This window comes from Chiloscyllium punctatum, chromosome 46 (assembly GCF_047496795.1).
Source record: "Chiloscyllium punctatum isolate Juve2018m chromosome 46, sChiPun1.3, whole genome shotgun sequence".
In the NCBI taxonomy this organism is placed as follows: Eukaryota; Metazoa; Chordata; class Chondrichthyes; order Orectolobiformes; family Hemiscylliidae; genus Chiloscyllium; species Chiloscyllium punctatum.
The window spans coordinates 39,542,882-39,569,122 of NC_092784.1; the positions used below are offsets into that span (position 1 = coordinate 39,542,882).

The 26,241-nt window shown below is 43.6% G+C and overlaps 1 protein-coding gene across 1 annotated transcript in view; it reads right to left on the bottom strand.

Moving 5' to 3' along the window:
• LOC140467903 (uncharacterized) overlaps positions 1 to 26,241 on the bottom strand; it is a 154,414-nt gene that overhangs the window by 53,112 nt on the left and 75,061 nt on the right. The window contains exons 9-12 of the mRNA XM_072563979.1: positions 22,438 to 22,512; positions 17,415 to 17,486; positions 17,041 to 17,115; positions 11,393 to 11,452 (exon numbers count right to left, since the gene is read on the bottom strand). Coding sequence (XP_072420080.1) covers positions 11,393 to 11,452; positions 17,041 to 17,115; positions 17,415 to 17,486; positions 22,438 to 22,512 — 282 coding nt within the window. The remainder of the gene's footprint in view (positions 1 to 11,392; positions 11,453 to 17,040; positions 17,116 to 17,414; positions 17,487 to 22,437; positions 22,513 to 26,241) is intronic.

Here is a 26,241-nt window from a genome sequence, read left to right on the forward strand (position 1 = left end):
GTGAAAAAGTTGCCCCTTAGGTCTCTTTTATATCTTTCCCCTCTCACCCTAAACCTATGCCCTCTAGTTTTGGACTCCCCTTCTCTGGGGAAAAATCCTTGGCTATTCACACTATCCATGCCCCTCATGATTTTATAAACCCCTATAAGGGTCACCCCTCAGCCTCCGACACTTCAGGGAAAAGAGCCCCAACGTATTCAGACTCTCTCTACAGCTCGAACTCTCCAACCCTGGCAGCATCCTTGTTAATATTTTTGAACCCTTAGACGTTTCACAACATTCTTCCTGTAACAGAGAGACCAAAATTACAAGCAGTATTCCAAAAGTAACGTAAACAATGTCCTGTATAGTTGCAATATGACCTCCCAAAATAATCCATACACTGACCAATAAAGGCAAGTATACCAAACACCTTCTTCACTACCCGAATTCCCTTTGACTCCACTTTCAAGGAACTATGAACTTGTACCTGACCTCTATACCTCAGGTCAGAACACATGGAACTAACCTTGCTCCGGGTTACTTGACAGAAGGAGGAAGACCTAGGAAATGGAAATTCAGTAAGAGGTAGGGAGTGACACAGAGAGATTTGAGAAACAATTTGGATGGGAGCAGACATATTTTAATTATTGTACAATGTGTTTCATTATTAAGGCAAAACAGCGATGTCACAGAAAACCATAAGGGATTAAGTGAATGGATTGTGTGAGTATGGTTTGGAGGGCATTGTCCCGTATTGTTGGCTGTGTGTCTATGCTAATTGATTGTGTATGTAAATGTCAAAATTTCCCTTTCATTGTAATTCACTGTGTAATGGCAGGCTGATTCAGCCATCATACCTCCCGGCAATTGGCAGCACTCAGAGTAAGTTGGTCTGCAATCTGAAACTCACTGCTTCCCATTGCCTTAAATGAATGGATTCAAACAAAAGTTCTGCTTCACTCAAATAAAAGAAAATTCTGTAAATGCTAGAAATCAATAACAAAAATAAACCCTTCTGAAGAAGAGTCTTATTGTGCTTGAAACATGAACTCTGTTTCTCTCTCACAGATGCTGCTGGATGTGCTGGGTTTCTCCAACATTCTCAGTGTTTACGTCTGCTTCACTGGTTGTGAATTTCTGAGAATCTGTCAGTTGCCAAATTAACACTTTCAGTTCAGCTACTTCGCCGACTTGTTAGTGTAATTGTAGTGATTGTAACGAGGTCTGCCAGAGGATTTCATACAATAAAAGTCCCCTGTTTGGGTCTGTTACTTTGGTCCAATCAGGGAGCTGTGTCTGACAGATGTAAACAGGTGTTGCACTTCAGTCCCACGCTCCTGATCTTCAGGCACCCGGTATGGAGGAGGGAGGGCAGGTCCGAAGACCTCCTCGTGGGTCTGCTCCTGGGCCTGGCCAAACTGGCCATCAACAGGTCCAGGCAGCGGGCCGTGGAGGGGGTCGTTAGGGCCGACTGCCTGCCCCTCTTCCGGGGTTACGTTAAAGCCCGGGTGTCCTTGGAGAAGGAGCACGCGGTGTCCACCAACACCCTGGAGTTGTTTGGGGAGAGATGGGCGCCGCAGGGAGTGGAGTGCATTATTTCCCCCTCCAACTCTATTTTGATTTAGTCCCTACCCTCCCCTTCACTGTTTTGATCACACAGCATTGCCCTTTGATGCGAAGCGCAGTGCTTGTCACTGGCCACTCGGGTGCTTTCCTATCTTCCTGGTGGTGGAAATGGAATAAAGATTTGTGCACCTCGTGTCATTCACTGTGTCTCACACCTGCACACACACACCATGGGTGCTGGGGAAAAAATAAGCACTACCGCAGTTAGGCGGTAGTGTGGGGGTTAAATTTAAAAAAATAAACTGGAGTGTTAAGGGCAGTGCTTGTCACTGGCCACTTGGGTGTTTTGCCAAAAAAAAGAAAAAAAAATAAACAGGCGTGTCAGAGGTTCTAATCACTCTGAGAACCAGCTCTGAGGCAGCTATATCAGATGTCAAGGATTCTCGCGTGTAAATAAAGGGTGACTTGATAACGGGATACCGACCTCTGTGGAGTTATTTCAGTGGTGACAGGAGTGGGATTAATGACATAACCATGCAAAAGTGCCAACTAGATGAAGCCCAACTGGATTCAAACAGGCATTACAACTGGCTTTATCACTGGAAAATGTGACAGGTGGAGCATATGAATTGCAGGATATTCCGATGGAAGTGGACACCCTCCAGTTTGACTGAAGTTGAGGAGCACCACCTAAGTGAAGGTAATTGCGTAGCTCACTTAGGGCATATCCTGAACAGAGGGACTCCAGGTCTGTCCACAGCAAAACCCCAAAACAAAGCAAAGTCTCAGCTAAATGGTTAATTTTTTCTCATCTGAGTAAGAGATCTCATAGTATCCAGAAGACTCTACACCCTGGAAAGTTCACCTACATCTTTGGAATGGTTAAACTGCTCAGCAACATCCAAATCAGAATCAATCCAAATAAATGTCTGGTTAAATGGTCACCCAGTTCAAATGGAGGTTGATATTGGAATAGCTATTTCAGTACTTGCAGAACCAGTCTTTAATAAAATTCCCTCTGGATGCCAATCCTTAAGTTTGGGTAATATCTTGGCTAGTCTGAGAACCTATACCAGGGAACAATTACAGATTAAAGATATAACTTATGTTCTGGCTTCTTACGAGAAACAGCTGGTTCAGATTACCAAAGATTGTTGTGAAAGACTTGGACCCAAACTTGATGATGCAAAATTGGTTAACCGAGATTGGCTCAACATTTTTCAGATAGAAAATGGCTGCCTGATTGAAGTCCTAATTAAATACCTGGAAGGTTTTCAGGAAGGACAATGGACTATCAAAGGAGCCAAGCTCACCTTGCATGTTTGTCAGGAAGCAATTCCATGATTCTACAAGAGCCGTGCAGTGCCATTTGTCTTACAGGCAGAAGTACAGGCAGAAATCAGGAGACTGGAAAGTGAAGGAAGCATCAAATAGGTCCGGTTTGCAGAATGGGCAACACCAGTTGTACCGATTGTGAGCCTGATAGATTAAGTTTGCCTTTGTGGGGATCTTAAACAAATAGCAAACCATTTTTCGCAGCTGGATAAATAACCAATCCCTCACATACAGGATTTACATACAAAGCTAACAGGGCAAGGTCCTTCACAAAGTTGGATATCAGCAATGTGTCCTTGCAATTGCAGTTAGATGAAGATTCCCTCCACCTATAAGGGTTTTTACCACGAGACGGGTATGACATTTGGGGTATTGTCAGCCAGTGCAATTTTTCAGTGGATGATGGAGAATATTTTACAAGGTCTGACGGAAAGAGCAGTTCAAACTTTGAAGGGAGGCTTAAACAGGCCACAGCTTCACTATTTGATTATAAAACCACCCCTCACGCAATTACATGGTTAGCTTCAGCAGAGATGCTAAAGTGAAAACAACTCCACACTAGGTCAAATCTGATCTTCCAGATCAGGTGGTGGGAGGGGTGAAATAGCATCAGGAATGCCAATGCTGGACCCAAGATGTGTGGAAACCAGAGTTTACTTGAGGGGACAAAGTTTGGTGTAGGAACCATGGGAATGGTCGAATTGAGGTCAGGTCTAGTGATGTGCACTGTTAGAGTAGGTGCGAGGTTCCTGAACAAGCAACAAACTTGTAAACAAAGTAGGAATATAATTTGCCCAGCAACAGAGAGACCTAGGGGTTCATAATTCTTTGAAACTTGCATCACAGGTAGACAGGGTAGTTAAGAAGGCCTTTAGTGTTCAGACCTTTGAGCACTGGAACTGGGATATCATGTTGAGATTGTACAGAATGTTGCATAGTCTTGAGTGGTGTGCACTTCTGGTCACCCTGCTATAGGAAGATTATTATTAAATTGGAGAAGGTTCAGAAGAGATTTATCAGGACATTGCTGGGAATGGAGGGTTTGAGACATAAACATAGGCTGGAAAAACTGGACATGCTTCACAGGGCATAGGAGGTTGAGAGATGACCTTATTGAGATTTATGAAATTATAAGGGGCATAGATAAGATGAATGACAAATGTCTTTTCCCTAGGGTGGGGGAGTTCAAAACAAGGGGACATACTTTTAAGGTGCGAGGAGAAGGGTTTAAAAAAGACATGAGGGGCAACCATTTTACACAGAGAGTGGTCTGTGTGTGGAATGAACTGCCAGAGAAAGTGATGGATGCAGGTACAGCTGCAAAATTTAAAAGCTATTTGGATAAGTTCACAAATAGGAAAGGTATGGAGGGATACGGGCCAAGTACAGGTTGTTGGGATGAGTTTAAGGGAAGAATGTGATTGGAGAGAAAAATTGAAGCTGAAAAAAAAAGAGCGGGCAGAGCAGATGAGCTCTAACTGGAGCATCCTACTCTGTTGCCATCTTCCAACAATCATTTTAGCTGCCAGAATTTGTTGGGTTCTTCGATAACCATTTAAAAAAAAGATTTGCTGTTGTGACAATGGCAAGACAGATATTCATTGCCCATTCCCTAACTGCCCTTGAGAAGATGGTTACAGGCCTCCTTGTTAAACCGTCGCAGTCCACATTGTTGTGCTGGTACAGGCAATGTCATATCCAATCAATACTTTCAAAAACTGGACACAAACAAGCTGCAAATCCTTCTGGAATTTGATTTCCAGTCATTATCGAGTCTTCAGTGGAATAGTGATATATTGAAACCCTGGTACACTACAGTTTTTCTAAGACTGACAATAGACAATAGATGCAGGAGTAGGCCATTCTGCCCTTCGAGCCAACACTGCCATTCATTATGATCATGGCTGATCATCTACAATCAGTATCCTAATTCTGCCTTATGTCCATAACCCTTGATTCCACGATCCTTAAGAGCTCTATCCAACTCTTTCTTGAAAGTATCCAGAGACTTGGCCTCCACTGCCTTCTGGGGAAGAGCATTCCATACACCCACCACTCTCTGGGTGAAGAAGTTTCTCCTCATCTCTGTCCTAAATGGCCTACCCTTTATTTTTAAACTGTGTCCTTTGGTTCGGGACTCACCCATCAGCGGAAACATGTTTCCTGCCTCCAGAGTGTCCAAGCCTTTAATAATCTTATACGTCTCAATCAGATCCCCTCTCAGCCTTCTAAACTCAAGCACATACAAGCCCAGTCGCTCCAATCTTTCAACACATGATAGTCCGTCATTCCGGGAATTTACTTCGTGAACCTACACTGTACTCTCTCAATAGCCTGAATGTCTTTCCCCAAATTTGGAGACCAAAACTGCGCACAATATTCCAGAAGCGGCCTCACCAGGGCCCTGTACAGCTGCAGAAGGACCTCTTTGCTCCTATACTCAATTCCTCTTGTTATGAAAGCCAGCATGCCATTAGCCTTTTTCACTGCCTGCTGTACCTGCATGCTTGCTTTCATTGACTGATGTACAAGAACACCTAGATCTCATTGTACTGCCCCTTTACATAAATTGACTCCATTTAGGTAGTAATCTGCCTTCTTGTTCTTGCTACCAAAGTGGATAACCCACATTTATCGACATTAAGTTGCATCTGCCATGCATCTGTCCACTAACCTAGCATGCCCACGTCACCCTGTAATCTCCTAATGTCCTCCTCACATTTCACCCTGCCACCCAGCTTTGTGTCATCAGCAAATTTGCTAATATTACTTTTAATACCTTCATCTATATCATTATTATACATTGTAAAAAGCTGTGGTCCCAGCTCTGATCCCTGCGGCATACCACTGATTACCGCTTGCTATTCTGAAAGGGAGCCGTTTATCACTACTCTTTTAGTTTCCTGTCAGCCAACTAATTTTCAATCCAGGTCAGTACTTTGCCCCTAATACTATGTGCCCTAATTTTGCTCACTAACCTCCTATGTGCGACTTTATCAAAGGCTTTCTGAAAGTCCAGGTATACTACATCCATTGGATATCCCTTGCCCATCTTCAGAGCTACAGCCTCAAAAAATTCCAGAAGATTAATCAGGCATGATTTCCCCTTCATAAATCCATGCTGACTCTGGCCTGTCCTGTTACTGCACTCCAGATGTGTCATAATTTCGTCCTTTATAATTGACTCCAGCATTTTTCCCACCACTGAGGTCAGACTAACTGGTCTATAATTCTCTGTTTTCTCTCTCCCTCCTTTCTTAAAAAGTGGGACAACATTAGCCACCCTCCAATCCACAGGAACTGATCCTGAATCTATAGAACATTGGAGAATGATCACCAATGCACCCACAATTTCTAGAGCCACCTCCTTCAGTACCTTGGGATGCAGACCATCAGGTCCCAGGGACTTATCAGTCTTCAGACCTAACAGTCTCTCCAACACCATTTCCTGCCTAATATAAATTCCCTTCAGTTCAGATCCTTCAGCCACTATTACATCTGTGAGATTGCTCGTGTCTTCCCCAGTGAAGACAGATCTAAAGTACCAATTCAACTCTTCTGCCATTTCTTTGTTCCCCGTAATAAATTCACCTGTTTCTGTCTTCAAGGGCCCAATTTTAGTCTTAACCATTTTTTTTCTTTTCACATACCTAAAAAAGCCTTTACTATCCTTTATATTTTTGGCCTGTTTACCTTCGTACCTTATTTTTTCTTTGCGTATTTCCTTTTCAGTTATCCTCTGTTGCTCTTTAAAAGCTTCCAAGTCCTCCAATTTCCCACTCATCTTTGCTATGTTATACTTTTTCCCTTTTGTCTTTATATGGTCCATAACTTCCCTCATCAACCACAGCCACCCCTGCCTCCCCTTAGGATCTTTCTTCCTTTTTGGAATGAACTGATCCTGCATCTTCCGCATTATACCCAGAAATATCTGCCATTGTTCCTCCACTGTCATCTCTGCTAGGGTTTTGCACCATTGAACTTTGGCCAGCTCCTCTCTCATAGCTCCACAGTTCCTTTTATTCAACTGAAATATTGTCACTTCCAATTCTACCCTCTCCCTTTCAAACTGCAGTTTAAAGCTTATTGTATTGCGGTCATTACCTCTTAATGGCTCCTTTACTTCGAGGTCCCTGATCAAATCCGGTTCGTTGCACAACACCAGATCCAGAATTGCTTTCTCCCTGGTAGGCTCCAGCACAAGCTGTTCTAAGACTCCATCTCGGAGGCACTCCACAAACTCCCTTTCTTGGGGTCCAGTACCATCCTGATTCTCCCAGACTACCTGCATGCTGAAATCCCCCATAACAACTGTAGTAATATCTTCGCGACAGGCCAATTTCAGCTCCTTATTTAGCTTACACACTGTTTGGGGGTCTGTAGATAACTCCCATTAGGGGCTTTCTACCCTTAGAATTTCTCAGCTGTATCCATACTGATTCTACATCCCCTGATTCTAGGTCCTCCCGCGCAAGGGACTGAATATCATTCCTTACCAACAGGGCCACCCCACCCCCTCTGCCAGTCTGTCTATCCTTACGATAGCACGTGTAGCCTTGACTATTCATTTCCCAGGCCCTGTCCACTTGAAACCATGTCTCAGTTATCCCCACAATATCATAACTGCCAATTTCCAAATAAGCCTCGAGCTCATCCATCTTATTTCTAATGCTTCGTGCATTCATATATAATATTTTTAATTTGTTACTACCCTCACCCTTCCTATCAATCCCTATTTCACTTGACCTTATGGCATGATCCTTTTTTGAGTTTTCTGCTCTATTGATTCCATTGCCTTTCTTGACTTCTCTTGTTCTAACTTTCCCTTTAACTTCCTTCTTAAACTTCCAGTTTGTCCCCTCCTCCCCCCTGCTATTTAGTTTAAACGCACCTGTGTTGCAGTGGCAAACCTACCTGCCAGAATGCTGGTCCCCCACCTATTAAGATGCAATCCGTCCCTCTTGTATAATTTATCCTTACTGCTAAACATACCCCAGTGATCCAAGAATTTAAATCCTTGCTTCCTGCACCAGTTCCCCAGCCACACATTCAAGTCCATTAACTCCCTGTTCCTGTCCTCTCCAGCCCGAGGAACTGGAAGCAAACTGGAGATAACCACCCTGGATGTCCTGCTTTTCGGCCTTCTTCCGTGTTCTCCGAAGTCCCACTGTAGAATGTCCCTCCTCTTCTTCCCGACGTTATTTGTGCCGACATGTACCATCATCTCTGACTCTTCACCTTCGCCCTTGAGGATTTCCTGCACTCTGTCTGCGATGTCCTTAATGCTGGCACCTGGAAGGCAACACACCATCCTCAAATCCCGCCTGTTGCCGCAGAAACTCCCCTCAGTCCCTCTCACTATGGAGTCCCCTATTACCACGACTCTGTGTGATGTCCGACTCCTCGGCTCTGCCTCCACGCCAATTTCTGATTGGCAGACCTGACTGCCTCTTGGACTGGCAGTGACGTCTGTCTCTACGGTTTCCAAGAGATTCAACCTATTACTGACAGGTACTTCCCCCGGGGTCTCTTGCACTTGTCTCATCTCTGCCTTCCTCATCATCTTCTCCCTTCTACTCTCTTCTGGTATGCTTGGTGTAATAACCTCGCTGAAGGTCCTGTGCAGAAAGATCTCGTTCTCTCGGATGAGCCTGAGGTCATCTAGTTCTTTCTTCAGTGCTGCAATATGCTCTTTGAGAAGCTGAATGTGTACACACTTTCCACAGTTATACGAGCCAGCTACACTAGAGTCCCTGACCTCCCACATCATGCATGCAGTACACTGAATCAGCTTGGCAGTCATGTCTTCACCCTCTTCAACTGTGGCGTAATCACTTCTCTCAACTTCTTTGTCGAAGACTCCTGAGCCAAAGACTTGCTCTTTTCTCAACAGAAACTTCCCTCGGCCCCTGTGTTTTGTTGCAGATCTGTGGACTTTTAATTTAGATTAGAGGAGGCCCTACTGTGTAGGACCTGGGGCCTAGAACACACCTACTTAAATAACACTCACCCACCTTCCCAACAGCCTCTGCACTCCGACTTCACTTCCGCCCAGCTCTCGCCGCTCTCTGCTGCAAGAGATTGCAGCAGATTTTGCCTGATTAGTGGAAACATTACATATTCTATTGCTCCTTGCTATAGGCAAAGTGTTATAGAATTATAAAAAAAAATTAATCTGTGCCAGCATGAAACCATATTGTCACGTGAGTACAGTGAAAAGTTCACGTCACTACACGGTGCCATCTTAGGTACAGAACCTTGGGGATTTCCATTGGGATGAGTGAACTCACATGTTTCAGAATGAATCATTTCCCCATTTTTGGAACTATCATAACATTCAAGACTCCAGGTCTAGTGCTGGAAAGTGGAACTAGTGTGGATTTAGTGTAGCGTTGGCAGCATAGACTTGTATGCTCTATTTCTAACCAGTATCAATACCGCCTCCAGCAAAGACTATGGTTGATCTTGCCACCCTGTTGTCAACTAAGGGCTTTAAGTAGACAATTAAGGACCGCTAAAAGACCTCCGTCCCTGCTGCTGGGATTACCCCACTGCAGCAGTCCTGATAAGTGAGTCCCGTGGATAACTTTCCACTTTGGGTGAGAGAGTCCTCTTATCAAAAATAGTCAGTGCCTAGTCAAAGGACTGGATATTGAGCAAGAGCTGGGTTGTGTGGCAGCCTCCTCTGTATCCTTCTGACCATGAGTCATCAACTTGGGTCCTTCCGTCACTTGACACATTTGTGCCAGATTCCAAGACTCCATGGCTGCTGTGTTAGCAGTCATCATGATCTCCATGAAATGGCTGAACTCAGGAACTGTCAGCAAATAGGAGAATTCTGATTGAATGGCACTTCTGATTGGGCAGACTTAGATTAGATTAGATTACTTACAGTGTGGAAACAAATCCACACCGATCCTCCGAAGAGCAACTCTCTCCCCTACATTTACCCCTTCACCGAACACTATGGGCAATTTAGCATGGCCAATTCACCTAACCCGCACATTTTCGGACTGTGGGAGGAAACCAGAGCACCTGGAGGAAACCCACGCAGACACGGGGAGAATGTACAAATTCCACACAGACAGTTGCCCAAGGCGGGAATTGAAACTGGGTCTCTGGTGCTGTGAGGCAACGTGCTAACCACTGTGTCACCGTGCCACCCGTTTCTGTCCCTAGATCCTGATGCCAGGCCAAGACCTCACACTTGCATGATTGGCTTGTCGTTTGGCGATTTCACTGAAGGAGATAGCACAATTAAAAAAAATTCCACTTTACAGGTTTTCGCTTTCAAACAGAATCTCTTACAGTGCTGAAACAGGGCATTCACACACTCTTCCCCCCTCCCCCACTCACCATCCCACATTTAGCTTGGCTAATCCACTTAGCCTGCACATCTTTCAATTGTGGGAGGCATTCCACACAGACACAGAGAGAACATATAAACTCTACACAGTCATCCAAGGCTGGCGTTGCACTTGGGTCCCTGGTACTATGAGGTAGCTATGTTAACCACCATGCCACCTATGCAAAACTGCTTGTAATTCTGCAATTAACACTGACTCTGGACCCTTGCAGCTCTTTTTGTCTTTTGTTTCTTTAGCATTTTCATATGTTATTGGATATGGGCATTGCTGACTGGGCCAGCATTTATGGCTCATCTCTAGTTGCTTGCAGGTGGTGTTCCTTTGTACATTCTGCCCTTTCCCTCTAACTGGTAGTAGTTATGAATTTGGAAGATGCTGTTTAAGACCCTTTGGAGAATTTTTGCAGTGCATCTTATAGATGGAACACACTGATGCTATTGAGTGTTAGTCTCGGAGGGAGTGAATGTCCTGCATGTAATGCCAGTTAAGTGGGACTGTGACCTTGATGGTGTCAAGCTTCTTGATTGCTATGTTGCCTTGTTGTGTGTGTTTACTATTTAATTTCTGCCATCCTTTAACCTATCTTTGATCTTTCCTTTCATTCAACATGACCCTTTCCAACATCATAAAAACAAATCACATTTCCATCTTTCTTCCATTGTGAAGAGGAGCCAGATGAAAGTTTGGCTCTGTTTCTTCTGGAAGGCAAGTTGAGTCTTTTCCAAAACTTTCTGTTTTTGTTTCAGCATCTGCAGTATTTTGCTTTTATAAAGCTGCGCCAATCGTGTGGTTAAGAGAAAAGACCCAAGATTGCAGGAGACATAAGGCCAGAGAAAATTTTCGGGGTCAACTGGGGTGAGAGCATGGACTGATGTGAAGACAGAAGTGAGGATCTAGAGAAGAATGAATCTGTTTATGGTTTTCCTTCTTCCAAGTTTATTTTCGCAGTTCGTTGTTTGCGCTGCTGAATTCTTACTCACAGTTTAATATGACTTCAAGAAACATCCCCATGAATGACACACTTTTCAGGTCTCTGCATTTATCAGAAGAATTAGGTGCAAGAAAATATTATTCAGAGGTCAGGATGAACCTAGTTTACATCCTGCAGAAAAACCTCTTTCAAATTGTTATTGAGTACTTACTGTTATTCTTCATCTGGGGAACAGCCTGGGAACTCCTTGTATCTTTGGACATTCCAATAACTGAAAACAAAGAAACATATGCCCTGAGCACACCATATATTTTTTTTTCTCTTTCGCTCATTTTATTTGCTGTTGTAATCAAATAAAATGTAGGCCATGTAGTGCCATAGGTAGTATCCCTGCCTTTTGAGCCAAAAGAATCTGCGTTTTGAGTCCCACTCCTGAACGTGTCAGACAAGAAATGTCTCTCAAAACACTCAAATAAGCTGAATATCAACTGCAAAAACTTCCAATATATGTGAAAAGGCCATGCTAAATTTCCCAGAGTGTTCAGGAATGTTCAGGTGCCTTAGTCAAGGGTAAATGTAGAGTAAAAGGGTAGGGGAATGGGTCTGGGTGGGTTACTCTTCGGAGGGTTGGAGTGGACTTCTTGGGCCAAATGGCCTGTTTCCATGCTGTAGGGATTCCATGATTAAATATGCCAATTGTAGGTGGTAAGACTGAAGAGATTCCTGCCCAGCCACATGAAGAGAAGAATAGTGGAGTCTTTACCAACTCTGGAGTTAGAGAGAGAGATACCTGGCTTCGGTGCTCCATGAGAGCTAAAATGACCACAACAAGAGTGACATGCATACCAAGGGAACCTTACTTTTACTTCAAATCAAAAACAAAAATTACTGAAGAAACTCAGCAAATAAGACCACAAAACATAGTAGCAGAAATTAGGCCATTCAACTCATCGAGTCTACTCCATTATTCAATCATGAGTGTTAAGTTTCTCAACCCCATTCTTCTGCTTTCTACCTGTAACCTTTGACAATCAAGAACCCATCTATCTCCGTTTTAAATATACTCATTGATCTGGGCTCCACAGCCTTCTGTGGCAATGAATTCCATCGATTCACCGCTCTCTGGTTGAAGAAGTTTCTCCTTATTTCCGTTCTAAAAGGTCTTTCCTTTACTCTAAGGCTGTGCCCTCGGGCCCTACCAATAGAAACATCTTTCCAACATCTACGCAGTCCAGGTCTTTCAATATTTTGTTAGTTTCAACTAGATCTCCCCTCATCCTACTAAACTCCATCGAGTATTGTCCCAGAGTCCTCAAACGTTACTCATATGTTAAGCTTTTCATTTCTGAGACCATGCTTGTGAACCTCCTCTGAACCTGCTCCAGGGCGGATATGTCCTTCCTGAGATATGGGGCCTAAAATTGCGCACAATACTCTAAATGTAGCAGAGCTTTAAAGAGTCTCAGAAGAATATCTCTGCTTTTATATTGAAGTGCTTTTATATTATCAAAATAAATGTCAACATTGCATTTGCCTTCCTAACTACTGGCTCAACCCATGAGTTTAGCTTGAGACAAACCTGGACTAGAATTCCAAGTTCCTTTGCACTTCAGACTTCTGAATTTTGTCCCCAATTAGAAAATAATTGATGCTTCTATTCTTCTTACCAAAGTGCATGACCTTATACTTTCCCATGTAGTACTCCGTCTGTCACTTCTTTGCCCACTTTCCTAACCTGTCCAAATCCTTCTGCAGTCTCCCCACCTCCTCAATGCTACCTGTCTCTCTACCTATTTTTGTACTGTCTGCAAACTTAGCCAGAATTCCCTCAGTTCCTTCATTTAATCATTAATGTACAAAGTGAAAAGTCGAGATCTCAACACTGACCCTTGTGGAACACCACTTGTAACCAGGTGCCATCCTGAGAAAAACCCATCTATTCTCACTCTCTGCTTTTTGCCATAAAGCCAAGCTTCTATCCATGCTAAGCGCCTTGCTTCTAACACCGTGGGCCATTATCTTACTCACTGGCCTCCTGTGTGACAGCTTGTCCAAGGACCTCTTGAAGTCCAGGTAGATAACAAGCACTGGCTCTCCTTGGTCGAACCTGCTCGTTAGTTCCTCAAAGAATTCTAGCAGATTTAGGGTGTCGCTGAGCTGTAGGTTTGATATCCAGACGTTTCATTACCTGGCTAGGTAACATCATCAGTGGCGACCTCCAAGTGAGGTGAAGCTGTTGTCTCCTGCGTTCTATTTATATGTTTGTCCTATATGTTTGTGGTGATGTCATTTCCTGTTCATTTTCTGAGGGGTTGATAGATGGTATCTAGATCTATGTGTTTGTTTATGGCGTTGTGGTTGGAGTGCCAGGCCTCTAGGAATTCTCTGGCGTGTCTTTGCTTAGCCTGTCCCAGGATAGATGTGTTGTCCCAGTCGAAATGGTGGTATTTTTTCATCCGTGTGTAGGTCTACGAGGGAGAGAGGGTCGTGTCTTTTTGTGGCTAGCTGGTGTTCATGTATCCTGGTGGCTAACTTTCTTCCTGTTTGTCCTACGTAGTGTTTGTGGCAGTCCTTGCATGGAATTTTGTAGACGACATTGGTTTTGTCCATGGGTTGTACTGGGTCTTTTAAGTTTGTTAGTTTTTGTTTGAGAGTGTTGGTGTGTTTGTGTGCTACTAGGATTCTGAGGGGTCTTAGTAGTCTGGCTGTTATTTCTGAAACTTCTTTAATGTATGGTAAGGTAGTTAGGGTTTCTGGTTGTGTTTGGTCTACTTGTCATGGTTTGTTCTTGAGGAATCTGCGGACTGTGTTTTTTGAGTATCCGTTCTTCTTGAATACGTTGTATAGGTGGTTCTCCTCTGTTTTCTGAAGTTCGTCTGTGCTGCAGTGTGTGGTGGCTCATTGGAAGTGTTCTGATGCAGCTTTGTTTGTGTGTGTCGGGATAGTTGCCAGTGTAGTTAAGTATTTGGTCAGTGTTTGTCGGTTTTCTGTAGACGCAGATTTGTAGTCGCCCGCTGTCTGTTCTTTCGACTGCGACGTCCAGGAATGCGAGTTTGTTGTCGGTTTCTTCCTCCTTGGTGAACTTTAGGCCTGTGAGGGTGTTGTTGATGATGTTAAATGTCTCTTCTATCTTGTTTCGTTTTGTGATGACAAAGGTGTCATCTACGTAGCGGACCCAGATTTTTGGTTTGATGGTTGATAGGGCTGTTTGTTCTAGTCTTTGCATTACCGCTTCTGCTATGAATCCTGACAGCGGAGATCCCATGGGAGTGCCATTGGTTTGTTTGTAGATTATGTTGTTGAAGGTGAAGTGGGTGGTGAGGCACAGGGCCACACTCTCAAACAAAAACTAACAAACTTAAAAGACCCAGTACAACCCATGGACAAAACCAATGTCGTCTACAAAATTCCATGCAAGGACTGCCACATACACTACATAGGACAAACAGGAAGAAAGTTAGCCACCAGGATACACGAACACCAGCTAGCCACAAAAAGACACGACCCTCTCTCCCTCGTAGCCCCACACACGGATGAAAAAAACCACCATTTCGACTGGGACAACACACCTATCCTGGGACAGGTTAAGCAAAGACATGCCAGAGAATTCTTAGAGGCCTGGCACTCCAACCACAATGTCATAAACAAACACAGAGATCTAGACACCATCTATCAACCCCTCAGGAAACGAACAGGAAATGACACCACCACAAACCCCAGGAACCCCATCCAGGACAAACATATAAATAGAACGCAGGAGACAACAGCTTCGCTTCACTTGGAGGTCACCACTGATGATGTTACCTAGCCAGGTAATGAAACGTCTGGATATCAAACCTACAGCTCAGCGAGCAAACCTACACCCTAAACCTCAACCTGAGCTACAAACCTTCACAAATCTAGCAGATTTGTCAGGCATGACCTCCCCTTGATGAAACCATGCTGACGTTGCTCTATTTTACCATACATTTCCAAGTTTTCAGAAACCTCATCCTTCACAATGAACTCCAAAATCTTACCCATGACCGAGGTTAGGTCAATTGGCCTGTTAATTTCCATCTTTTGCCTAACTCCCTTTTTAAACAAGTGTGTCACATTTTCCAGGTCTCTGGGACCATCCCTGACTCTAGCGATTCCTGAAAGATCCCTTGATTCCTGAAACACCCATCATATCTCTTTAGCTATCTCTTTTAGACCTTTGGGGTGTAGTCCATTTGGTCCAGATTATTTATCCACTTTCAGACCTTTCACTTTTTCTAGAAACTTCTCCTAGGTGATGGCTACCATACTGAGCTCTGCCCCCTTACACTTTTGAATTTTTGAGATATTACTCATGTCTTCCAACTGACACAAAGTAATTATTCAGCTCCTCAACCATTTCGTTGTTCCCCACGACTATCTCTCTAGCCTCATTTTCCAGAGGTCCAATGTCCACTTTTGCCTCTCTTTTGACCTTTATATAACTAAATGAACTCTTAGTCTTCCTTTATATTACTGGCTAGCTTACCCTCATATTTAAACTTATGCCTCCATATTTCTTTTTTTGCTGCCCTCTTGTTGGTCTTCGTAAGCTTCTCAATCTTCTGATTTCCCATTGCCCTTCACCAGAATATACGCCTTCTCTTTTGCTTCTATGCTAACCACTGACTTCCCTAGTCAGCCATGGTTGTCTCATCCTCCCTGTACCATGCCTCTTTTTCCTAGGGGTGAATCTTTGCTGTGTCTCCTGAATTACTCCCAGAAACTCCTACAGAAACTGTTCCACTGTCTTTCCTGCTCCTCTCCCAGTTAATTCTACTCAGCTCCTACCTCATGCCTCTGTATTTGCCTATATCCAGCTGTAATACCGTTACCTCTGATTCCATCTTCTCTCTCTCAAATTTCAGAGTAAATTCAATCACACTATGATCACTGCCTCCTAAGGGTTCCTTCACCTTAAGCTCCCTTATCAAGCCTGCCTCATTGCACAGCACTAAATCCAGTATTACCTGTTCCCTAGTGGGCTCCACCGCAGGCTGCTCCAAAAAGCTATCGCGTAGATATTCCACAAATTTTTTCCCTTGTAATCCACTACCAACCTGATTTTCGCAGTTGACCTGCATATTGAAATCCCCCATGATCACTGTAACTTTACCTTTCTTACACACTCCTTCTATCTCCTGGTAGCTCCTGCTCCTGATTACTGTTTGGAGGCCTGTACATAACTCCAATTGCATTTTTTTTTATCTGTGCAGTTCCTCAATTCTACCCACACAGATTCTACACCATCTGACCCTAGTTCATTTCTTACTATTGATTCAATTTCATTTCTTAATAATAAGGCAACTCCACCCCCTCTGCCCACTTGTCTATCTTTTCTATAGGATGTATATCCTTGAATATTCAATTCCCAATCCTGATTCCCTTGCAGTCATGTCTCCGTGATGCCCACATCATATCTGCCAATTACAATCTGCTCAAGCTCATTTACCTTATTCTTTACACTGCGTAACATCTTCAGTCCTGCATTAACTGTGCCTCTACTCATTGTCATTCATTTGTGTAATGTGCTTGAATTTTGATAGCTAACCCTTTATAAACACACTGTCCTAGTTATGTCTGTGCTGGAGACTTTAACAAACTCTCCTGACTTCTCGTTCCCTGTCATTTCTTTCAAATTTTTCCACACAGTTGAATCCAGCCCTGCAGATGTTAACTTGCTGCTTTGTTTTCAACTTATGGATGTGTTACACTTCCATTTCTCCCACTTTCTAGTTTAAAGTCCTGTTGGCAGCAAGTGTGGAGAGAAAGCAGACTTAATGCCTTAAGTCAAGTAAACTTTCTTCAGAACTGAATAACTCAGTTCTTTGTTTTACTTACATTTATTTGTTGTCCGTGATAGTTCTGTCTGCAGACCAGCCTGGACGTTTCTTATTTCATGAACCATCTGAGTAACTGAAAGAGGAGCAAAGTTTTCACTCTCATTCCCATCAACATTACTCTAGTTTTGGCTCATTGCTGGTTGTGCTTTGGGTCATTCATCCAAACAATGTCAGTCACTTGTTCAAAATGTTGGCTCCGATTAATGTGAATGTCTCAATAATCATGAAAAAGAATTCCTGCATTGTTAGACTTTGTCTCTCTCTCTCCTCCTGACTGCATCCCTCCATTAGACTAAATCCCTTTGTTTGATATCCTCTACCTGCCACACTCGTGCCCTATATCCTTGCCTATTGACAGCTTTGCCAACTTACGATTATTCAGCTGTGAAAGTTGAGTCATGATACGATTGTGTAAGTTTCTCATTTCCTTTGAAATTCCTGTAACTGAACAAGGAGCAAGGCATTAGTCACAGTCATATAAGAGTATTACTGAGAGAACAGACATGGTATTGAAGCTTTTGTGTCTATGCATTTCAGGACACAGGCAAAAGTTCAAGTTTCAAAGAGGTAAAAGGGTGCATGAGAAAAGGGCTGATAGGTTGGGCAATCGATTCTGATTGGTTAAGGCACTGCCATGTAACAAGGACCAGGGAACAGTTATCACCAAGTTTTTCTTTATTTCTAAAGAGGCTATCATCTAACTTTATACATTGCGTTCTGAGCTTTTGAAATTTTGAGACTGGACAGCACTTACTTTATCATCCCGATTGTTAAGAATTACAATAACAACCAATTTGAAATTATTGCTTGGGCTCACAATGTGGTTCATTTGTGCCTTTTAGAAAATACATATAATCATATGTAGTGTCGTGGGGAAAATCACCAACCTCGGTGTCAGCGTCGGTGTTCAACAACAGACTTTATTGCACAAGAAAATACTGGAGCTCCAGGGAGAGAGAGAGAGAGACCAACAGCACAGTGGTCAGCTGCGAGCCTTCCCTTCACCCAGAGTGCATGTCAAGGTACTTTATACATTTTGTAATATAATAGGTCAGTGATGAGGTTATTATCTTTGTGACATAGTTTGTTTATTGTAAACATTGCAGAATCGTTGATAGTTTCGGTGCAGTCATTGTCAGTTCCAGCGCAGCCTTTGTTAATTTCAGCGCAGTCATTGTCAATTTCAACGTCTGTGAAGAAGTCCATTGCTGTAGTAATGGGTGCTGGTTGCTGAGAAGGACAATTACTGCAGCCCTGGCTATTAACACTTTGTATTTAGTCTGTATCAAACAATTAGTATTTCCATCAAAGGTGTTGTCTGGATCCAGACACTTCGGTGGGCAGTGTACGCTACTCGTGTATATTCTCTCCCCCACCCACCTTAAACTAATCAACTAGGTTGTGAATATATTGAGCTGGCATCCTGGTGACCACAGGCAGTATCTGTGTTTGCTCTGCTGTCTCTCTCTATATTGTGGTCCGGTAGCCATCTTGTATGTAAAGTGGCTAACCTATGGCTCAGTGGCCATCTTGTGTGTTTGTGTCACCCTGCACTGTGCCATCTCCCACTTCACTCCCCCCTCTTTGTGGTCAGGGAGGTGACTTCAGAGATCTCCTGCAGACCATGCAGTTTCCATTTTAATCTTCCCCATCTCATCTTAAGTCTATGCCCTCATTTTGAACTCCCCTACTCAGAGAAAGGTCTTGACTATTCACTCTATCCATGCCTCTCATTATTTTATAAACTTCTGTAAGGTCACCCCTCAACTTTCTATGCTCCAGGGAAAGAAGACCCAGCCTATCCAACCTCTTCTTATAACTCAAACCCTCCAGTCCAAGGAATACCCTTGCACATTTTCCTGCAGCCTTACCAATTTAATGATATCTTCACTATTGTAGGGCAATCACAATTGTGTGTAGTACTCCAAATGTGGCCATACCTGTGTCTTGTACAGCTGTAACACGATGTCTCAACTCTAGTACTCAAATTACAGCACAAGAACAGGTCCCTTGCCCCTCCAAGCCTGCGCCGATCCCAATCCTCTATCTCAACCTGTCGCCTATTTTTGAAGGATCTGTATTCCTCTGCTCCCTGCCCATTCACGTATCTGTCTAGATGCATCTTAAATGACGCTATCGTGCCCGCCTCTATCACCTCCACTGGCAACGCGTTCCATGCGCCCACTACTCTCTGCATAAAGATCTTTCCACGCATATCTCCCTTAAACTTTTCCTCTCTCACCTTGAACTCGTGACCCCTATAATTGATTACCCCACTCTTGGAAAAAGATTCTTGCTATCCACCCTGTCTACACCTCTCATGATTTTGCAGCCCACAAGCAGTTTCCTCCCTCAACCTCTGTCTTTCTAATGAGCTAGCACCCTCCATACCAGACAACATCCTGGTCAACCTCCTTTGCACCCTCTCCAAAGCATCCACATTCTTTTGGCAATGTGGCAACCAGAACTGTACGCAGTATTCAAAATGTGGCTGAACCAAAATCTTATACAACTGCAACATGATCTGCCAACTCTAGAACTCAATGCCCCATCTGATAAAGAAAAACATGCCGTATGCTTTCTTGACCACTCTATCTACCTGCGTTGCCACCTTCAGGGGACAATGGACCTGAACACCCAGATCTCTGTATACATCAATTTTCCCCAGGGCTCTTGAATTGCATCTTCCACAATGCATCATCTCGCATTTGCCCAGATTGAACTCTATCTGCTATTTCTCTGCCCAACTCTCCAATCTATCTATATTCTGCTGTTTTCTCTGGCAGTCTCCTTCACTATCTGCTACTCCATAAATCTTAGTGTCATCTGCACACTTGCTAATCAGACCACCTATACCTTCCTCCAAATCTAAAAATCACATAATACCAGGTTATAGTCCAACAGATTTAATTGGAAGCACTAGCTTTCAGCACTCCGAAATCTAGTGCTTCCAATTAAATCTGTTGGACTATAACCTGGCGTTGTGTGATTTTTAAACTTTATACACGCCAGTCCGACATCAGCATCTCCAAATCATTTGTCTATATCACAAATGATAGTGATCCCAACACTGATCCCTGTGGAACACTACTGAAACTATCTTCCACTACTACTCTGTCTCCTACTGCCCAGCCAGTTCTCTATCCATCTAACAAGTACACCCTGGACCCCATGCTACTTCACTTTCTCCATCAGCCTGCAATGGGGGACCTGATCAAATGCCTTACTGAAGTCCATGTATATGACAACTACAGTCTTTCCCTCATCAATCAACTTTGTTACTTCCTCAAAGAATTCTATTTAGTTGGTAAGACATGATCTTCCCTGCACAAAACCATGTTGCCGATCAGTGATAAGCTCACTTTCCTCCAAATGTAAATAGATCGTGTCTTTTCCAGCAGCTTTCCTACCACTGACGTCTGGCTCACTGGTCTACAATTACCTGGATTATCCTTACTATACTTCTTAAACAATGGGACATTAGCAATTGTCTAGTCCTCTGGGACCTCACCCATGTTCAAGGATGCTGCAAAGGTATCTGGTAAGGACCCTGCTTTTTTTGCTCTTGTCTTCCCTCAGTAGCTTGGGACAGATCCCATCCGGATCTGGGGACTTGTCCACCTTAATGCCTTTTGCAAAACTCAACACTTCCTCCTCCTTATGCTGACTTGACCTAGAATAATCAAACATCTCTCACTAACCTCAACATCCGCCATATCTGTCTCCTCGGTGAATGCCGACGCAAAGTACTCATTAAGAATCTCACCCATTTCCTCTGACTCCACGCACAACTTTCCTCCTTTGTCCTTGAGTGGGCCAACCCATTCTCTAGTTACCCTCTTGCTCCTTATATACGAATAAAACGCTTTGGGATTTTCTGAACCCTGTTCGCTAAAGGTATTTCATGACCCCTTTTAGTCGCCTTAATTCCTCGCTTCAGATTGGAATGACATTCCCAATATTCTTCCAAACTTTGTCTGTCTTCAGTCGCCTAGACTTTATGTTTGCTTCTTTATTCTTCTTGGTTAGTCTCACATCACCTGTCGTCTATTTTTCCCAAATCTTGCCATTGCTATTCCTCATTTTCACAAGGACATGTCTGTCCTGCATTCTTAACCTCTCTTTAAAAACCTCCCACATAGCAATTGTGGATTTACCTTCAAACAGCTGCTCCCAATTTAGATTCCCCAGCTCCTGCCAAATTTTGTTATAATTGGCCTTCCCCCATTTATCTGGAGACTGACTAACCATGGACATCTACTACAAGCCCACAGACTCCCACAGCTACCTAGACTCCACCTCCTCCCACTACTGTAAAAACACCATCCCTTATTCTCATTTTCTCCACCTCTACCGCATCTGTTCCCGGATTGATGAATTCCAGCTTAGCAAATCCCAGAAGGTCTCCTTCTTCAAAGATCACAATTGCTCCTCCCACATGGTTGATGATGCCCTCCAGTGCATCTCCTCCACTTCCTGCACCTCCACCTTTGAAGTCCACCCCTCCCAACACAAGGACAGGACCCCACCCCAGTCCTCACCTTCCACCCTTCCAACCCCCATCTACACCGCATCATCCTCTGCCACCTCCGTCACCTACAAAAGGACCCCACCACCAGAGATATCCACCCTATCAGTATTCCGGAGACAGCACTCCCTCCGCACCCCCCACTACCAGCCCACACCCCACTCCTGGCACCTTCCCCTACCATTGAAGGAAGTGCAAAACCTGCACCTACATCTCCCCCCATACCTCCGTTCAAGGATCCTTCCATATCCGACAGAAATTTACCTGTACCTCCACCAATGTCGTCTACTGTATCCGTTACACCTGATGAGGTCTCCTCTACAACGGGGAGACAGGATGTCAACTTGCAAATTGTTTCAGAGAACTTCTCTGGGACACCCGCACCAACCAACCCCACCACCCCGTGGCTGAACACTTCAATCCCCCTCCCACTCCGTCAAGGACATGCAGGTCTTGGGCTCCTCCATCGCCAGCCCCTGACCACCTGACGCCTGGAGGAAGAACACCTCATATTCCACCTTGGGACCCTGCAACCACACAGGATCAATCTGGATTTCACCAGTTTCCTCAATCCCACTCCCCTCACAGCATCCCAGTCCCAAACCTCCAACTTGGCACCGCCGTCCTGACCTGTTTAGTCATAAAAGCCTTGAATTATAAAGAAAGATAAAACTCAAATACAGAGAGGAATGAATAGGGAATGATATGGTGACATTTAAACACAGCTAAGACTGTTCTGGAAAAGGCAAAGTAGTTCCTTGTCCCTGTGACTCTTTAGAAAAGCAACAGAGCCTTACAAAAAACAAGTACAAAGACCAGTTTGAGTGGGAAACACAAAGAAGTGCTTGGTGCTCATTCAACACTCACTGTTACTGTTCATCTGTGAAAATTCCAGTTTGACACCCTCCTGGGAGACTTTCATGTCCTGGACTGCTTGTGCAACTGAAATAGATTCAAAGCTATCATTGAAATCCCAGGAAAAATAAAGGTTCTTATCAGTAGTTCAAATAATCTGAAACTTGCAGAGACGGTGGGCTCCTATCTCATGAATACTGATTGGGCAAGGAGCCCCAGGAAGGGGAGAAGCATTGGGCAGTAAACTACTTGCTCTCCTTGTTTTCCACCAACCTCCCCTCCCTACACAAGAAGAAATGTTGATGGGGAGCCATCAGACAACAAAGAAACCAACACCACATACCCCCTCCCCTATGCCACCATACCTCAAAATGTCCTCACCTGATAGGTTCAGAATCCTTATCAGAGGTTGTTTAACATTTCTGGGTTAAGAAGGAGACCGTTTCAATGATGTACTCTGTGACACCTCCAATTTCTATTCTTCTCCCTCTGCAGCTGTGTGACTCGGAAAGCTGAGGAAATTTCCCATTCCTTTTACAAATGCAATGTTTAAATACTTGCTGACGTGTGTTCTTCTCTGACAAAGTGTAAAATTATCCTGGCTGCTATCGTGGAATAATGGAGCAGCACGGTGGCTCAGTGGTAAGCACTGCTTCCTCATCAGAGACCTAAGTTTGATTCCAGCCTTGGGTGACTGTCTGTGTGGAGTTTGCACATTCGCCCTGTGTCTGTGTGGGTTTCCTCTGGGTGCTCCGGTTGAGGCCACAATCCAAAGATGTACAGATTAGGTGAATTGGCCATGCTAAATTTCTGACAGTGTTTAGGGATGTGAAGGTTCGATGAATTAGTTCGGGGCAAATATAGAATAATAGGGTAGGGGAATGGGTCTGGGTGGATTACTCTTTGGAGGGTCAGTGTGGACTTCCTGGGCTGAAGGGCCTGTTTCCACACTGTAGGGATTTGATGAGCTCGTCCTAGCAAAGGAAGACCTGCCTACGTTTCGGTATGAATCCATTTTCAGCAAATCCTGAATTGATATTTGCTCCTAATAGTGTCTAGAGAAAAGCTAAAAAGTCCCCAAGCTCTCGATTTTTGTGTTATCTACAAACTTACCCTGAAGGCTCACTGAACCTGAAACATTTTCTCTGCCTTCTCTCCACAGATTCTGCTGAGTCTTTCCAGCAATTTCTGCTTTTGATCTTAAATATAGGATAGTAACTAATTAATCCAAGAGAGTATCAGGTTAATGAGATATTCGTTTATCCCTAACATCCAGGGGTGGTGCTGGAAGGTTATGGCATTTAGCAAAATCGTGGAAGTGAAAGCTGGTCTCTCTAAGAATGTCACTGAAAAAAGAATCTAGCTTACGAAGGCTCTTTAGGGAGGAAACTCTGCCATCCTTTACCTGTCTGACCCGCACGTGACTCCAAACCCACATGAATATGTTTGGTTCCTGATTCAATGAAAAGAGCAGAAGAACATGACTGGAGCAGCACCAGGCATTTCTAAAAATGAGATGTCAACCTGGTGAAACTACAAAACAGAACTATTTCTCAAATAGCATAAGCAGCAAGTGACAGAGCTAAGTGATTCCACAAACAACAGATCAGATCGTAGACCCCGCAGTCCTGCCACACCCAGTCATGAATGCAGTTCTTCAATTAATCAACTCACCAGAGGAGGAAGCTCCACAAATATCATCTTCAATGAAGGGGGAACCCAGCACATCAGTGCAGGAGATAAGACTTAAACATTTGTAACAAACTTCAGCCAGAAATGCTGAGTGAATGACGTATTTCAACTTATTCCAGTGGTTCCCACCACCATAGATGTCAGTCGTCAACCAATTCGATTCACTCCACGTGATAGCTGCATTTGATACTGCAAACGGTATGGGCTCTGACTACATTCTGACAATAGTACCAGTGCTCCAGAAACTGCTGCAAGCTGTCCCAGAACAGCTACAACACTGACATCTACATGACAATGTGGAAAATTGACCAGCTAGGTCCTATACACAAAAAGCATGGCAAGTCAAACCCAGCCCATCAGTCTATTCTCAATCATCAGTAAGGTGATGCAAGATATCGTAATAGTGTTATCAAGCAGCACTTCTTTAGTAATAACGTGTTCACTAATGCCGGTTTTGGTTCTATCAGGGCCACTTATGACCTCATTACAGTCTTGGTTCAAACATGACAAAGTGAACGCCAGAGGTGAGGTGAGAATGACATTTCTTGATATGAAGATTGCATTTGACCAAGTGTGGCAAGGAGGTGTATTAAAACTGGAGACAATGGGAATCAGATCGACAACTGTTTACTGGTTTAAGCCATACCTAGCACAATGGAAAATAGCTGTGGTTGGTGGAGGTCAAATCCTACGAATGAGAAAAAGCTTCTTACATTATAACAATGAATACACTGTGAAAGTACTTCATAAAGTTCTGTGAGATTGGCAACAGTGGTGAAAACAGCTATATAAATACAATCATGTGCAAAGGCACATGTGCAATGAGCAGGGATGTCTTGCTACAATCATACAAGGTATTGCTGAGATAACACTTGGGAGTATTGCATGCAATTTTGGTCTCCTCATATGAGGAAGGATGTCCTGACTTTTAAAAAAATGCAGCGAAGATTTACTAGACTCATTCCTGAGATGGTATGACTGATGGATGAGGGCAGGTTAAATTGTTTGCTAGAGTTTAGAAGAATGAGAGAGGAATTTCATAGAAACCTATAAAATTCTAACTTGATCAGACCAAGTAAATTATAGGAAGGATATTTCAATGGTGAAAGGAGTCTAGGACTGTGGGCACAGTCTGAGGATATGGGGTAAACCATTTAGGATGAAGCTGAGGAGAAATGTCTTCACCTAGACAGTGGTGATCTGATGTAATTCATTATCTCAGAAAACAGTTGAGGTGAAAACATTGCATGATTTCAAGAAGGTGTTGGTTTTCGCACCTGGGATTAAAGGGATCAAAGAAAAAGTAGGGCCAGCATGATCATAATGACTGGCAAAGCAAGTTTGAAGGGACCGAATGGTTTACTCCTCATCATATTTGCTGCATTTCTATGAAACAGCTCAAGTCAAACAAAACTGAGAATCTTAAAGCATAATGTGCTTCCAATCTGGAGCAAAGATTTTGCATTGGGAGTCTTCAGCAATCCAAACCAAGTAAAAGCTAACATTGCACTGGATTTGAGATGCGTTTTTCACTCCCAAATTTATAACTTGGGAGTCATAGAGATATACAGCATGGAAACAGACCTTTCAGTCCAACTCATCCATGCTGACCAGATATCCTAGATAAATCTAGCCCTATTTGTTAGCACTTGGCCCAGATTTATATACCCACCTAGATGCTTTTTAAATGTTATAATTGTACCAGAGTTACTGAACAAGTATTTTGCATCAGTATTTACTGTGGAAAAGGACGTGCAAGGTATACAATGTAGGGAAAGAGATGGTGATATCTTGAAAAATGTCCATATTACTAGAGGAGGAAATGCTGGATGTCTTTAAATGCATAAAAGTGGAGAAGTCCCCAGGTCCGGATCAGGGGTATCCTCGAACTCTGTGGGAAGTAATTACTGGGGCCCTTGCGGAGATATTTGTATCATCGATAGTCACAGGTGAGGTGCTGGAAGACTGGAGGTTGACTAACGTGGTGCCACTGTTTAAGAAGGGTGGTAAGGACAAGCCAGGGAACTACAGACCAGTGAGCCTGATGTCGGTGGTGGGCAAGTTGGAGGGAATCCTGAGGGACAGGATGTACATGTACTTGGAAAGGCAAGGACTGATTAGGGA